This window comes from Poecilia reticulata, chromosome 22 (assembly GCF_904066995.2).
Source record: "Poecilia reticulata chromosome 22, P_reticulata-male-v2, whole genome shotgun sequence".
Classification (NCBI taxonomy): Eukaryota; Metazoa; Chordata; class Actinopteri; order Cyprinodontiformes; family Poeciliidae; genus Poecilia; species Poecilia reticulata.
In genome coordinates, this window is record NC_088851.1 from 14,968,431 (window position 1) to 14,981,590 (window position 13,160).

The window sequence follows — 13,160 nt, forward strand, 5'->3', positions numbered from 1 at the left end:
GAGATATGGTGAAGGAAAAGAGTACACCTTCCTTAACAGTGTCTGGGAGGATGTGGTTGTTGCTGCACAAAAAGCTGATCGTCAGCAGATCAAGAAACTGACAGAATCCATGAATAGACGGCTTATCCCTGTTACTGAAAAGGAGGATGGATTTATTGGTCAATTGATTTTGATCAGAAATATTTTTTGGAAAAGTTTGAGTTGTCCATCCATCCATCCATTTTCTTTACACCCTTATTCCTTGGTGGGGTTGGGAGGGTTGCTGGTGCCTATCTCCAGCTAACGTTCCGGGCGAGAGGTCAAGTACAGCCCGGACAGGTCGCCAGTCTGCCGCAGGGCATCACAGGGACACACAACCATGCACACACACACCCACACATAGGGACAATTTGGAGAAGCCAATTAACCTGACAGTCATGTTTTTGGACTGTGGGAGGAAACCGGAGTACCCGGAGAAAACCCACACATGCACAGGGGGAACATGCAAACTCCATGCAGAAAGAACCGGGCCGGGAATCGAACCCAGAACCTTCTTGCTGCAAGGCAACAGCTCTACCAACTGCGCCACTATGCAGCCAGGTTTGAGTTGTTTTATAATTCTCACTTAAACAGATGAAAATAATGGAGTATGATGCAGAAGCGTGTGTTTTTCCATTTAGTTCTATAATGATTTTGCCCAATAATTGTGTGCCTATAGATATTCTCAAAAAAAAGCCCAAACGTCACTTTTAATTTTGTAAACATTCATGTTTGAGGTTTATTAGTATTTTGGATTAACCAAGAACACTTTAGTTGATGATTGATAAAAATAATCCTCAAAAAAAAAAACACTTTGCTAATAACTGTGCACCTAATGTATTTTCTATGTAAAGCCAATGTTACAAATGAGGTAAACAAATTAATAGAGATGGGTGACTGAACTCTGGACCTTCAAGAGCTTGTGCAAAAGCAAAAATGCTCCACAACATGCTCATCATAGTGGACTGTGCAGTACAGAAGATCCTTCCTCTACTGTACTGCAGTGAGAACAGATGTGGGAGATTATTTTATCCAACAGAGTAGTCTCCTTTTTTACGTACATGGAAAACACAATCAGTCTTTTTGTCTTTTTTTTTGTCTTATTAAAAAACTTCTCTTTGCAATAAAGTATTTTACCAATCAACAATGTTAGCTCTGAAAAAGATTCCCTTAAAAGTGTTATTCAAAAAATAATGGTCAGAAAACTATACTTTAAACGAGTTTAAAATCTTTAAAAAGTGGTGAAAAAAATTATTTCCATTTCAATGAAGCTCAAACCATTGCTTTCATCAATCTTTATAGGTAAGAATCATATTCTCGACTTGGCCAGCTTTTGAACCTTGCAGCCAGACAAATTTATAGAGAAATTACGAAAAGAAAATTCTTAAATTTATTCAATGAAAAAAAAAAAAAAACCTTTGGAGGCTTCTTAAAATGCATACACAGACTTTTGTTAAAACTGGTCTGTTTCACCTGTGACATTTGGGACCTTCACAAGAGGGGTCATGGCTATATAATTTGGTAGTAAGGTTTAAAGAAAGCACAATCTTTGTAAAATATATAGAAGTCTCAAAAACATATATTAAGCAATTGTACACTTAATATTATAGGGTTACAGGTGTATGTCTGCAAAATCAGAGCAATCATCTGCCTGCAACACTTCTATAATTGTACAAAAAAAAACACCATTCTGACATCAAGGTTAACAACAATCAAAAGATTGAGGAGTTATTTTGCCCTATTTTACATGAAAACTCATAATAAGGAGTCCAATAACCTCAACAGCTTCTAAGATCAGAATCCAGTAGTTTTAACCTCATCTTTGTGAGTCAGGTCATTAAAACGCATGCAAGATCTGATTTTAGACTGCATTCTTTAAACATGCATGGGTATTAATTATGGAAAAGGTGTGGTCTTAACAGCACCAAATACTAGGGCTGCACAATATATCGCAAAAGTGTTGTCACTGTCGTAACAATGTGTGTTATATTCATATCGCAAAGAACTTCTTAGAGGGAAAAACTTGTTGGTCAATATATTCCTAGTGTGATAAACTTTCATTTTTTACGTTAATGTAATATTTAGACAATTGGACATAGTCTCAAGGTAGCAGATGCTCACACCATACACTGCTCTAAAACTTCAACTGGCTTTCAGTGCTTCTTACAAAACTATAAAGCTGAATGGAAAACTAAAATAATATTGTCCCAATTTAACTTTAGTAGTTTACAAAGTTCAAGATAAGTCAAAAATAGTAACATTAAAAAAAAATGAAGACAAATGAATATGTTGTAAACAACCTGGTTAAAACAACATGTTCTCTAAATAGCAGCACTAATTGGATATTGTCAAGAAAAATCTGGTTTTGTTAACAGAATAATGCATCCTACTTTATGCAATACACTCTTTTGCATGACAAGGAATAAAAACAGACCAAAACTTGTGATCTTTTCGCAAAAAAAGTAATAAAAGAAGGCCAAGACAGGTAATATTAAAGATAAATAACATTTGCTCAAAAACGAGAACACGTTTCTATGACCAAATACACAGTTGTACCATAGCCATCTTCTTCCATCTTAAGAATTTTTTTTTTGCGCTCTGCCATTCCCTCCTAGCGTGCTGATTGGCTCAAATGGCTCCACATGAATCAATTTGGTCAACTGGCAAGGCTCCCAATCGAAACTAAGTGCACAAGGAGGAATAAGAGGGCAAAAATCGCCGTGGAGAACGCATAAACACACACACACACAAATTTTGCCAGCATTTTTATTCAGCGCACGCTTTACAACGGAGCACAGGCTCAAATGTTTGCCCGCCCAAACAATGAGGGGATTTTTGAGGAAGGAGAAAGGGTTATTGTTAGCGGGAGTGAAGGGACAGCACGCGTGAACTAAACAGGCAGACACGCTACAGTGGATGCAAACACACATGGAGCAGGTGGACAAACACGCACGCAAAAATAAAGTAAAAATAAAACCACCTAAAACACAAACTCTTTGTCTTTTCACACACACAAGCATGCACAGATTGGTGCAAGCTGCCAGTATTATCAGAACAAGAGAGGATGTGTGCATGTCGTAGAGAAATGGAGGAGGCGGGCGGCACACCAGAACCATCCATCTAAGGAAGCCAATAGTGCACAGCATAGGGTGCAGGCTTCACAGCATCCAATTCACATCCCAACAAAACAGAAACGCACACGTATAGACCGTATGTGCACAGTGTGATGCCCTTGTGAGGGTTATAGCTCTCTGGGCGCTGAGACGGTGGTGCCCACAACCATCAATCTTTACCCCGACAGCATCGTCTGACCTGGTCTCTCACACATATACACACAGATAATTAACTTTTTTGATCCCTAGCAAAAGTGAAATATTTGTAACTTTAATTTTAACCCATACCTCGAGAGTGAAAATTCTCAAACCTAAAAAAACACAAGTCTTTACCCTGAAATAGAACTTTAGAGGGAATGATAAAGAAACAAGCTCAACAAAACAAGCAAAAAGCAAAAAAATTTAACATCTCTGCATTTTTCTCTCGGCTTTCCCTCCATCCCTCCCAATCTTTATCTCTACCTCGCAGACACCTGCTACAGTACGCTTACTGATTGGCGCGTCTAAAAATGATAGCAATCATGAGGCAGACGATGAACGGCAGCGTAAAAAGCGGAATGACCATCGATTTTCATTCTCATAGGCAGTGAGTTATGGCGAACAGCTCTGACTGTAAGACAAAAGGATCGAGCCGTGACTAAAATCCAAGATGTGGGCCAGTCAATAGTCAGATCCAGAGAAAAATAATAACACACGCGCACAAAAGCAGCCGAGATGAAGACGAGATGCATTTCAGAGTATAATGGAGTATGTGGCTGGTTCACTTTCTGAGGAACTAAAGGCTTGTCAATCTGTCTTCTAAGTTCTTCTAAACTTAAAGGCCAAATGTCATATTTTAGAACCTAAAAATCTAAAAGGTCTAAAACATAAATATGTCAAAATTGGCCTTTTCTTTGTTTCTTATGTTTTTTGTTTTTTAAAGACACCTTTCTTAAAGTTCCTCCTTCAGAATCAGACATGAACTTCCATATTTAGTTGAAGACATTGTATATGATGCTATCTCAGCAGAAAAATACGTCCAAATGATTGCAAAATGGATTGATTTCTTGATAGAGGATAACTTTTTAGTGGTAAAATTTCAAATAGATGTGTAGAAAATTAGTGACAAAAAAGAAGTGGAGTGATCAGTTTTGGAACAAAGCTTAATTACGCTGCAAGCATGGGCCTACGACTTGAATGTGAACAGACTAAGAAAACAGATTTCTTCTAACATGAACTCAAACTGCAAAGAGATAATGTCTTTGTTGGAAACACCTTTGGCCTCTGGACTTTGAAACAAGTTTGATCTAGGACTTAAGAGAAATATAAAAAAATATATTAAAAAGCAAAAAATATACACTCAAATGATTTATGCTCAATAGTAGAGGTGTGCCGATCGATCGGCCACCGATCATAATCGACCGATTTCTGTGAAAAAGTGTATGATCGATCATGCTCTCTTGTTGCCGATCACACAAACCGATCACCTGCATCTCATTTTGCAGCCTGCCTGTGCAGCTGGTCGCCTCTTTCCTTCACACTGAGCAAGCGCACAGCAACAAATACTAAGTGATGTGTAACTATAACACACTGAGTGATTGGGGACGTTTGCGAGTTGCAGCGGAAAATTGAAGCACGTGGGATGAAGCAGGTCAAAATGCATCAACACGACGAATCTAATAAGGGATAAAAACAATGCCATACTTGAGGGAGTTTGGCTACATCGAGGCTCACTGCAGTAAAAAAAGACATATGGAGGATCAGATAGCAGGTAAAGCAGCGCACAGCTACAAACACACGGATTAGCATGACGGTAAGAAAGCTAAACAAATAACCTGGAAAATAATTTAAGTCTTCGAGCTGCAATGTAAGACGCTGGTTCTGCTCTTGTTGTTGAACTGCTGCTACGCGCTACAGGTAGTAATATTTCCCAGACGGAGCGCCGCTTCTGCTCCACCTGGTAGTGACTCTCACACCGAACCTCTGTTTAAAGCTGCAGCATATAACTTAAAAAAATAAATTTTACACAAATATTAAAACATTCGCTGTCCTAACATGAGACAAATAATCTCTAAAAAAATAATCGATCTCTTCCCTGTTCTGCATAATTACTCCGTTTAGTCAGAAACAGCCAATCATAACTAGCAGTAATCAGCTAGCCACCATGCTATCAGGAAGTTTTCTTTCAGTAACTCAGGTGGCTTAAGGTGGCTCTTTATTGTAATGGAGCATTTGAATGTTAAGTTTTATACTTGAATTTCTTTGGCAATGTTGAGAGGTTTTATTTTGACTTTTTGCATTATTTATCCTCTTCATATGTTTTCAGTCTGTTAAAGATAGTATTACCGATAGCAGTACAATTTGCACAATGCCTGTTTTGTTTTTATCTTGGAAAAAGTTATTAAAAACAAGTTTTTGTCTAAATTAAGGTGAATTCATGGTTCCTTTTTCCACATAATGTAACAGGTAGTGTTTATGATAAAAATATAACAATTATGTGATCGTTATCGGTGATCGGTATCGGTGATCGGCCCTCATGGGTGATCGGTATCAGTGATCGGCCCTCATGGGTGATCGGTATCAGTGATCGGCCCTCATGGGTGATCGGTATCAGTGATCGGCCCTCATGGGTGATCGGAATCGGCAGGAAAAAACCTGATCGGCACATCTCTACTCAATAGTATTGTCATTACATGACTTGAATCAAGGAATCATCTTTGTGTCTAATATGTTTCTGCACTTGATGCAGTTAACCATCATTTTGCTCCTGCTCAGGATCTCTGTTCCATCCAGCAAACGGGTATCAGCTGCTTCCTGCACATTAGTTATGATTAGAGCTCAGTGATGACTTTGCTTTGAGATTTATTCAACTAGGACAGCTCAACACATAACTGACACTCACAGAATAATAGAAGATTGTGGTTAAAAATGGACTTGTGAACCATTCATGCCCAAACAGCAAATGAGAAAAATGTATTTAAGAATGTTGAAAGTTTTCCTAATGAGCTGATGAGCTTGTTTTACTGTGTGAGACATCAGCCATAGAGGTTAAACACTGAGCATTTCTTCCAGTACATTGGTGAGACATCCATGTTGACTTTGATTAATAGGGACCAAATTTGGAAAGGTACACCCTTGACATTGGAAAAGTCACCCTTCCCTTGGAGAAAACTTTAGATCGAAGGCACAAAAATATCTGATGTGTATGTGAATGTTGTGAAACAATTATTTTTGTGACAGTGAAGAAGAGCATAACATCTGGCTCCTCCACATTCAACATTCAGTGACACTTAACTTTGGTGCAGGACATCTCAAACTCGAATCTCAATAAAAACAAGGCTGTCTCGGTGTTTGCCTATTGGATAAGTCTATTTATATACTTTACAGGTCAACATAGTTCGAAAATATCCTCCGGGATTGTGTTTCAACGAATAATACGCGAGTTTCACTGCATCTGGTAACAGCAGAACTGGATGTGTTGCACCATTGCTGCAGAGGGCTCTGCAATGCATTGTATATGTTTTACAGTGAGTGAGACAGTTGGAGCTTCGTTATAACACACAAAAAGCTGGTTCAGAGTAATTAGACTTTTTTTTTCCCACTGCAGTAAACTATTCGACCGATGGTATCGTGTTGAAATGAGTCAATTTCTCTATAAATTAGACTGAGGCAGACACAATGAGAACCAACCAATTCTGAGGTAGATGAAAAACAGACTAAATTTAACACTTATTTCTAATATTATACTTACTTGCTAGTTAAAAAAAACATACAGAGAAGGACCCAAAGTTTTTTCAATCTGACTCTCTGTAGGCAGTGATCACATTTTTGAGGGGCAAGCTTTTTTAGTTTTATTTGTGGATTTTTTTTGCAAATTTTCCAATATGTCTATGACTTGCAATCCACAAGGGGGTGCTGCAACGCACTCAGAACTACAGCTTCCTTGTAGATAATAATCTGGATTAATGGGATTTCTGAGAATACGATCATAATTTTACATGACTTTTTGTTGTAAATTGTATGTGCAATATATAAGAAAAAAAAGACATAACGTGTTGAAGAGAAGGAATGACTTTCTAACTACACAACTAAAAGAATAAATGAGCTCTGTTAGCAGTAAAGAACAAGATTTGAGACCAATATCTTTACAAACAGTTTACATTTGACAATCTATGTTTGTCCTATGATTGCAATACATTGATTTGTAATATTTGTATATTTATTTCTATATAAAAATGCTTAAGAGGGACTTCTTTGTGCTTGATAGGAAAAAGTCTGTGTTCAGTGTTGGGCAAGCTACTTTAAAAAGTAATTAATTACAGTTATTAGTTACTTTATCAAAAAAGTAATAAAGTAAGATAGTTACTGTATTGTAACTACAATACAGCATTGTATTACAATACTGTATTGTATTGTAGTACAATACAATACAGTATTGTATTGTAACTACAAAGGAACTATTATGTTCCTTTGTAACATAATAGTTACAAAGGAAAGTAACTTATGTTACTTAAAAAAACATGTTTAAATATGTAAAAGCATTTTAGAAATCCTCTTTATGAAACTTTAAAATATATGTTTAAATGTTTATCATAAAGCTGAATATGTGATTATATAAATGGGCACTAGACACACAATTACAAAGAAAGGCTGTTTAAGATGTTCTCTTTCAATATTCTGCTGATCATTTTGTATTGTTACCACACAGTTTTTTTAGGCACAATAATAAATACAAGTGATGTTAAGCACTGACTGAAGATCAACAAACTTGTTTAATTGCAAAAGGTACAAATAACTGTATACTTACCAGACTGCCAAAGTATATATAAGCTCATAAGAGCTTATATATACTCTTATGAGCTCATTCGTTAAGTAACGAATGAGAGCCTATATAGTTTACCTTTCAATCAGGTAAACTATACCTGATTGAAGAATTTGATTTAAAGTACTTTCTCTGTTTCAAGGTGAGACCTACCAGGCAGAATTTCTATGGGCACTATCGTCCAGATGACAAAGCAGCTCCAGAGTTTGAGGGTTGTGGGAAGAGTCATCAGGTGACTCGTGGTTTCCCGAGTCCCAGTCGGAGGGCATCCGCCATACTGCAGCACAGGACACCACCCTGCTGTCACTGGCTACAGGAAGACAACACGGAGACACAGATCTGAACCCGATATAAAAGCACATATGACAAAAACACACCTGAATGAAAAGGTCAGAAAGGGAGACAGACCGCTGCTAATATGCTGTGATGTGGACATGCTTTTCTGCTAATCACACATCTGAAATTATTTATTTTTGGCACATCCTTGCCAGTGCTGGAGCTGCTAATTGGAAGCAGGAGAGTAAATGTAGAACTGGTGCAGTAATTGGAGTAAAAGTTTCAAGCTGGAGTGTAAAAACCAATCACAAGCACAGACAGAGAGCGAACCAGCCTAATTTCTTTTTGGTGTAGATATTGACAGTGTGTAGGCGGCTTCTGGGCTAAAAAACACTGGCATTAAGCCTATTTGTCAAATTAAAAAGCAACACGTGGCTGATGCTTTTGAGTGGTTTTAGACAACCTTGCTTTTGGAGTAATGGGCCAAGCAATCATTATAGAGAAAAGCCTGCTCACACGTTTTTGGTTGCCGCTGAAAGGCTGTATGGAAATGGTACAGTGACGCTCATGTGTATGCGCGCTCATGATTAAATATATTTTATGTGAGTGGGTGGTGTGTGCAGCAGCGCGTGTTTGGCTGTCCATAGCGGCTGACACCCTGTGAGCTGAAGCGTGCCGAACTCGGCTGACACAGAGTGAAAGACGACTCTCCTTCCCAGAGGTACCCACCCCATGTCCCACCTTCTTTTACCCCATGTCCCTGCTTGACATGGCTGTCTTCAGTATGATGCTTGCAGAGACTCTGTGTTTAGACTTGAAAAGGCAGTAATTGACGTGTTTATTTTCTGAATCTAAAAATATTAGCTTGGCATTACTTTTTAAAAGAAAAAAAAAACTAGGATACATGTCATCATGATGTTTAAACTATAATTACTGATGATGGAAACTACATTTGTACCACTGTTCAGCTTGAATGAATTAAGTAAAAATTGCTTAAATAAGCTGTGAATTGACAGACATAAAACAGTCTTAAAAATTGTATATAATTATGTACATTTACATTGTTCCCAGTCATTTTAAAAGCAGTTTTAAGATATAAACACAAGGAATAGTATCACATATTCTTGGTCTGGGTCACTTTTAAGTAAGAGCCAACAAAAATGAGACAGCATAGATTTTATGCATAGACAGGATAGATTTTAAGGGAATGTAAGTTCCACTATATATATATATATATATATATATATATATATATATATATCCATGTTATTTTCAAAATGCCATACATGGAAAGACAAGAAACATTGCAACAGCAGCTTCAGGAAAAACTTTAGGTTTACAGTCATGGAACATCTCCTGCTCTTGAATAGGCCCCGTTTATTGTAGAGCTGTTGCTAGCTCGACTCCTAACGCAGCTAAAAGAGCAACTTGGCAACACATGTACATTACAGATAACTGAGGTCGTGCAATATAAGATTAACACAATAAGAAGAGCATGAATGAAGCAAAAAGCAACAGATTGAAATCGTAGAACTCACTTTTGTTGTAGCAGGTGGAAAGTACAGCCTTATCAGCAGGACTAGCAGCAATGTGCCATATCTCTCCAGCTTGGTGCAGGAGGACATTCTTATTGATGATGTTATTCTCATCATCAAAGTCAATGATGTGGATCTGAAACAGTGGCAGTGGCAGAGGTGAGAGATGGGCTCAGAGTGACCAAAAAACATTGGCTTCACACACAACCCACTAAATGTCATTCACCATCTATAATTCAAAAAAATGTCCTGTTTTATGCAATGGATGTCACTTTATTAGTTTTTTCTCCCCTAATACATTTTAGAAAAGATTGAGACAGTAATATGCATGCTTTTGATGTGACAGAATCAAGGTGCACCAAAAAGAAATGTGCAAAAAAACTCATTAGTTGTTGGTTTTATTCCATAATATGTTATTTAAATGGGCTGTTATAATTCAAAACAACTTCCCTGTATGAGGTCTTTAAATGTACACTTGGATTAGGACATGTATTGTAATTAAACCTCAAGAGTAAATGATGATTTAGCTTTAATGGCACCATAATTTTATACGTCCAATTTACTCCGTTTCATAGCAAAGCTTGTATTTATCTGGTCACTTATGTCATTAAGAAAACCATTTTATGGTTATTTCCTTTTATCATTTCAGACACAGAGCCCACACTCCCAACCTGACTCAGAAGCGCAAAGGCAGGCAACACCAAAACATGACTGTACTTACTCTAGCGAGCTTTAGGATCTCCAAGAGGGCAATTTCTAAACTGGGACCAGTGAAACACTGACAGCCACAGCATTCAATTGAACAAATATAGGTTAATTATTGGTTGAGTAAGTCACCTAATATCCTTTTCATCTTTTGATTTAGAAGAAGTGCAAATTTGAACTTGGTATTTTAAGGTGCTGTTTTATAAATGTAACGCTGCTTAGTAACACCATGAAAATATGATAAAATAAGATAATTTTGAACTTTTGATATAAATGACCAAACATTTCACATGTTTCTTGGAATGCAGTTCCCTCCTCCTAAACCATATTCTTTATTGGGTGTGTGCAACTGTGGCATTGTACTCACGCTGTTCTGCTAACATCAGTAAATCCAAATAGTAGTTTTCATATTACAGATCTTCATAAACTCTTCAATCGCATGAGTAACTGATTTAAAAGAAGGATAAACTATTTTTTAAATGTCTCTGAAATCACAGTCTACTCCATCAATATGGGATAACTTCTCCTTCAAAAGACCCTCCAAGTCAATTAATGACATCACCAAAATTACGTTATTTTTTTCTCACTTGACACAACTGCTGCAAGTTAATTAAACCTGATAAATTTCCCAACTGAACATTTATTGTTTTCCAATTTGCTTTGCTTAACTACTGTCCTTAAAAGCAAGTGATATGATGATTTTTGGCTTCATGATTCACTGCAATGCCAAATTCTGTTCAATTTAGTGTATTTACATATGGACAATTCACAACATCTCATCTTTATGCAAGACATGGGTCCAACTAATTTCCAGCTATGCACAGAAACATGCTATAAGTCAAAATCACGTCAACATAATTAAATCACATAAGCAGGTTACATCCAACGAAACAGTGAAACTAAAAACTAAATACAAAATAATTGAATCCAGTTCATAATGCCTGTTGGACAGAAGTGACCAAGCTAACTGCACCAAAACACTGAGTTTGATATTGATATGAACTATGTTTAAAAACCAACTTCTGTGTGATTTCACTAAAACCAAACGAGGACCAAATAGTTTATATAAAAGTTTGACCAAATATCTTTGGTCAAACTTTGGTAACTATTACACATTTTAAAGGAATGCAAATATCTTCCAGTTATTTTGTTATCATTAACAGACTACTTGCATTATTTAACAAATATGGCTAAGACAATGACCAGATATTTCTATAAAAAAGTGTTTCCTAAAATCCCACAGGCTTAGAGGGACATCTGGGTGGGCAAAATTTGTTGCTTCTCTATTGTCTTAATGTATTAACGTTTTAATAACTTGGTAACAATAATTTCTGGGTAGTTTGAGTTTGAGAACTTTTCCCTTCTAACCATAACAACATATTTACATATATTTCCAAAACCTAAAGCAGACAAAATAATTAGAACATTTTACAAACTTCCTGTAAACATCCTAATTAAGAACTTCTGACCTCAGATCTCTCCTTGAAAAGAGATATTAGAATACTGCTTGTATAATTACTCTGGAGAAGCATCCTGAAGCATCCCACAAAATCCTCTCCACCAAAGCTTTGACCAATATAAAACTCAGCTCCACTTCAGAGGGTTTAACAGATCAAGCCATTCTGAATGGGACACTTCACTCCATCTTTTATGAGCCCTGCAATGTTACTCGCATGGAAGAACTCCCATAAACTCATCCAGTCATGAGAAAAGCTAATGACTCAGTAGCTAGTAGAACAACCTTTAGCAGCAATAACTTTTAAGTAATCCTTTTCGGTGTGACTTTTTCAGTCATTGTAGAAGAAATTTTGGCCCACTTTTATGTACTACGTTGCTTCAGCTCATTTAAGTTTGCAGACATTTGTTCCTGTCAAAAATATCTTAAAGTCCCACCACATCATTTCAGTCAGGTGGTCTATAGTAGGGGAGTGCAAACTTTTCCAAGCCATGGCCCCCTCAATGCATAATTAGCTTTAGGCCGTGTGCCTGTTTTGCAAACACAAAGACAATTCCACAAAATATTTAAAGAAAGACGAGTATTTCAATAAGTTTTTTTTAACTAGTAAAACACTGAAAAACATTACATTTTAAGATAAAAATTACAATACAATATATTAAAGCATATGTCCCTACTACATCTCATTTTTAATTAATTCAAAAAAGTACAACTGATGTGAAGGGTGAATAAAATCTCTCAAATAAATCGTCATCACAGTATCAGTGTTTGAATTTTTTTTTTACCACAGAACAGAACAATTTGGAGTGAAATATTGTCAGCTAAAATATTCCAAGTCTTCTGAACTTTACTTTTCCATGCTAATCTAATATTTAGCCAGTTGGACAGAGTTTCTTGGAAGCAGATATTCAGCCTGGACACAAATGACATTGCCCATAACGCTAAAGGTCACAAAGTGTTGGAAGCACAGATGAGACAGAGAGGATAAAAGAAGATAGGAACATGTCTGCAACTGACATTGTCACTATTATGTTTACTAATAACATGCAAGAGTTTTCAATCTCATGCAGCCCTAGCTGATCTATGTCATTGACAAAGACAGTGGAAAGTCTTAGTTTGGATGCATTTACTGAAAATATTGGAAAATATACATTCAAATCTTTCAGCTTTGCCAATAAGCAATCAAAGATGATCAAGGGGAAATAGAGCTCGCTGCGCTATTCTTTTCTTTTTCAGCCATTTTTGTTGTAGATTTT

At 36.8% G+C, this 13,160-nt stretch overlaps 1 protein-coding gene across 1 annotated transcript in view; it reads right to left on the bottom strand.

The window, feature by feature from the left end:
- eipr1 (EARP complex and GARP complex interacting protein 1) overlaps positions 1–13,160 on the bottom strand; it is a 52,334-nt gene that overhangs the window by 34,156 nt on the left and 5,018 nt on the right. Inside the window, exons 3-4 of the mRNA XM_008399624.2 lie at positions 9,747–9,879; positions 8,086–8,242 (exon numbers count right to left, since the gene is read on the bottom strand). Of these exons, the coding sequence (XP_008397846.2) occupies positions 8,086–8,242; positions 9,747–9,879 (290 nt within the window). The remainder of the gene's footprint in view (positions 1–8,085; positions 8,243–9,746; positions 9,880–13,160) is intronic.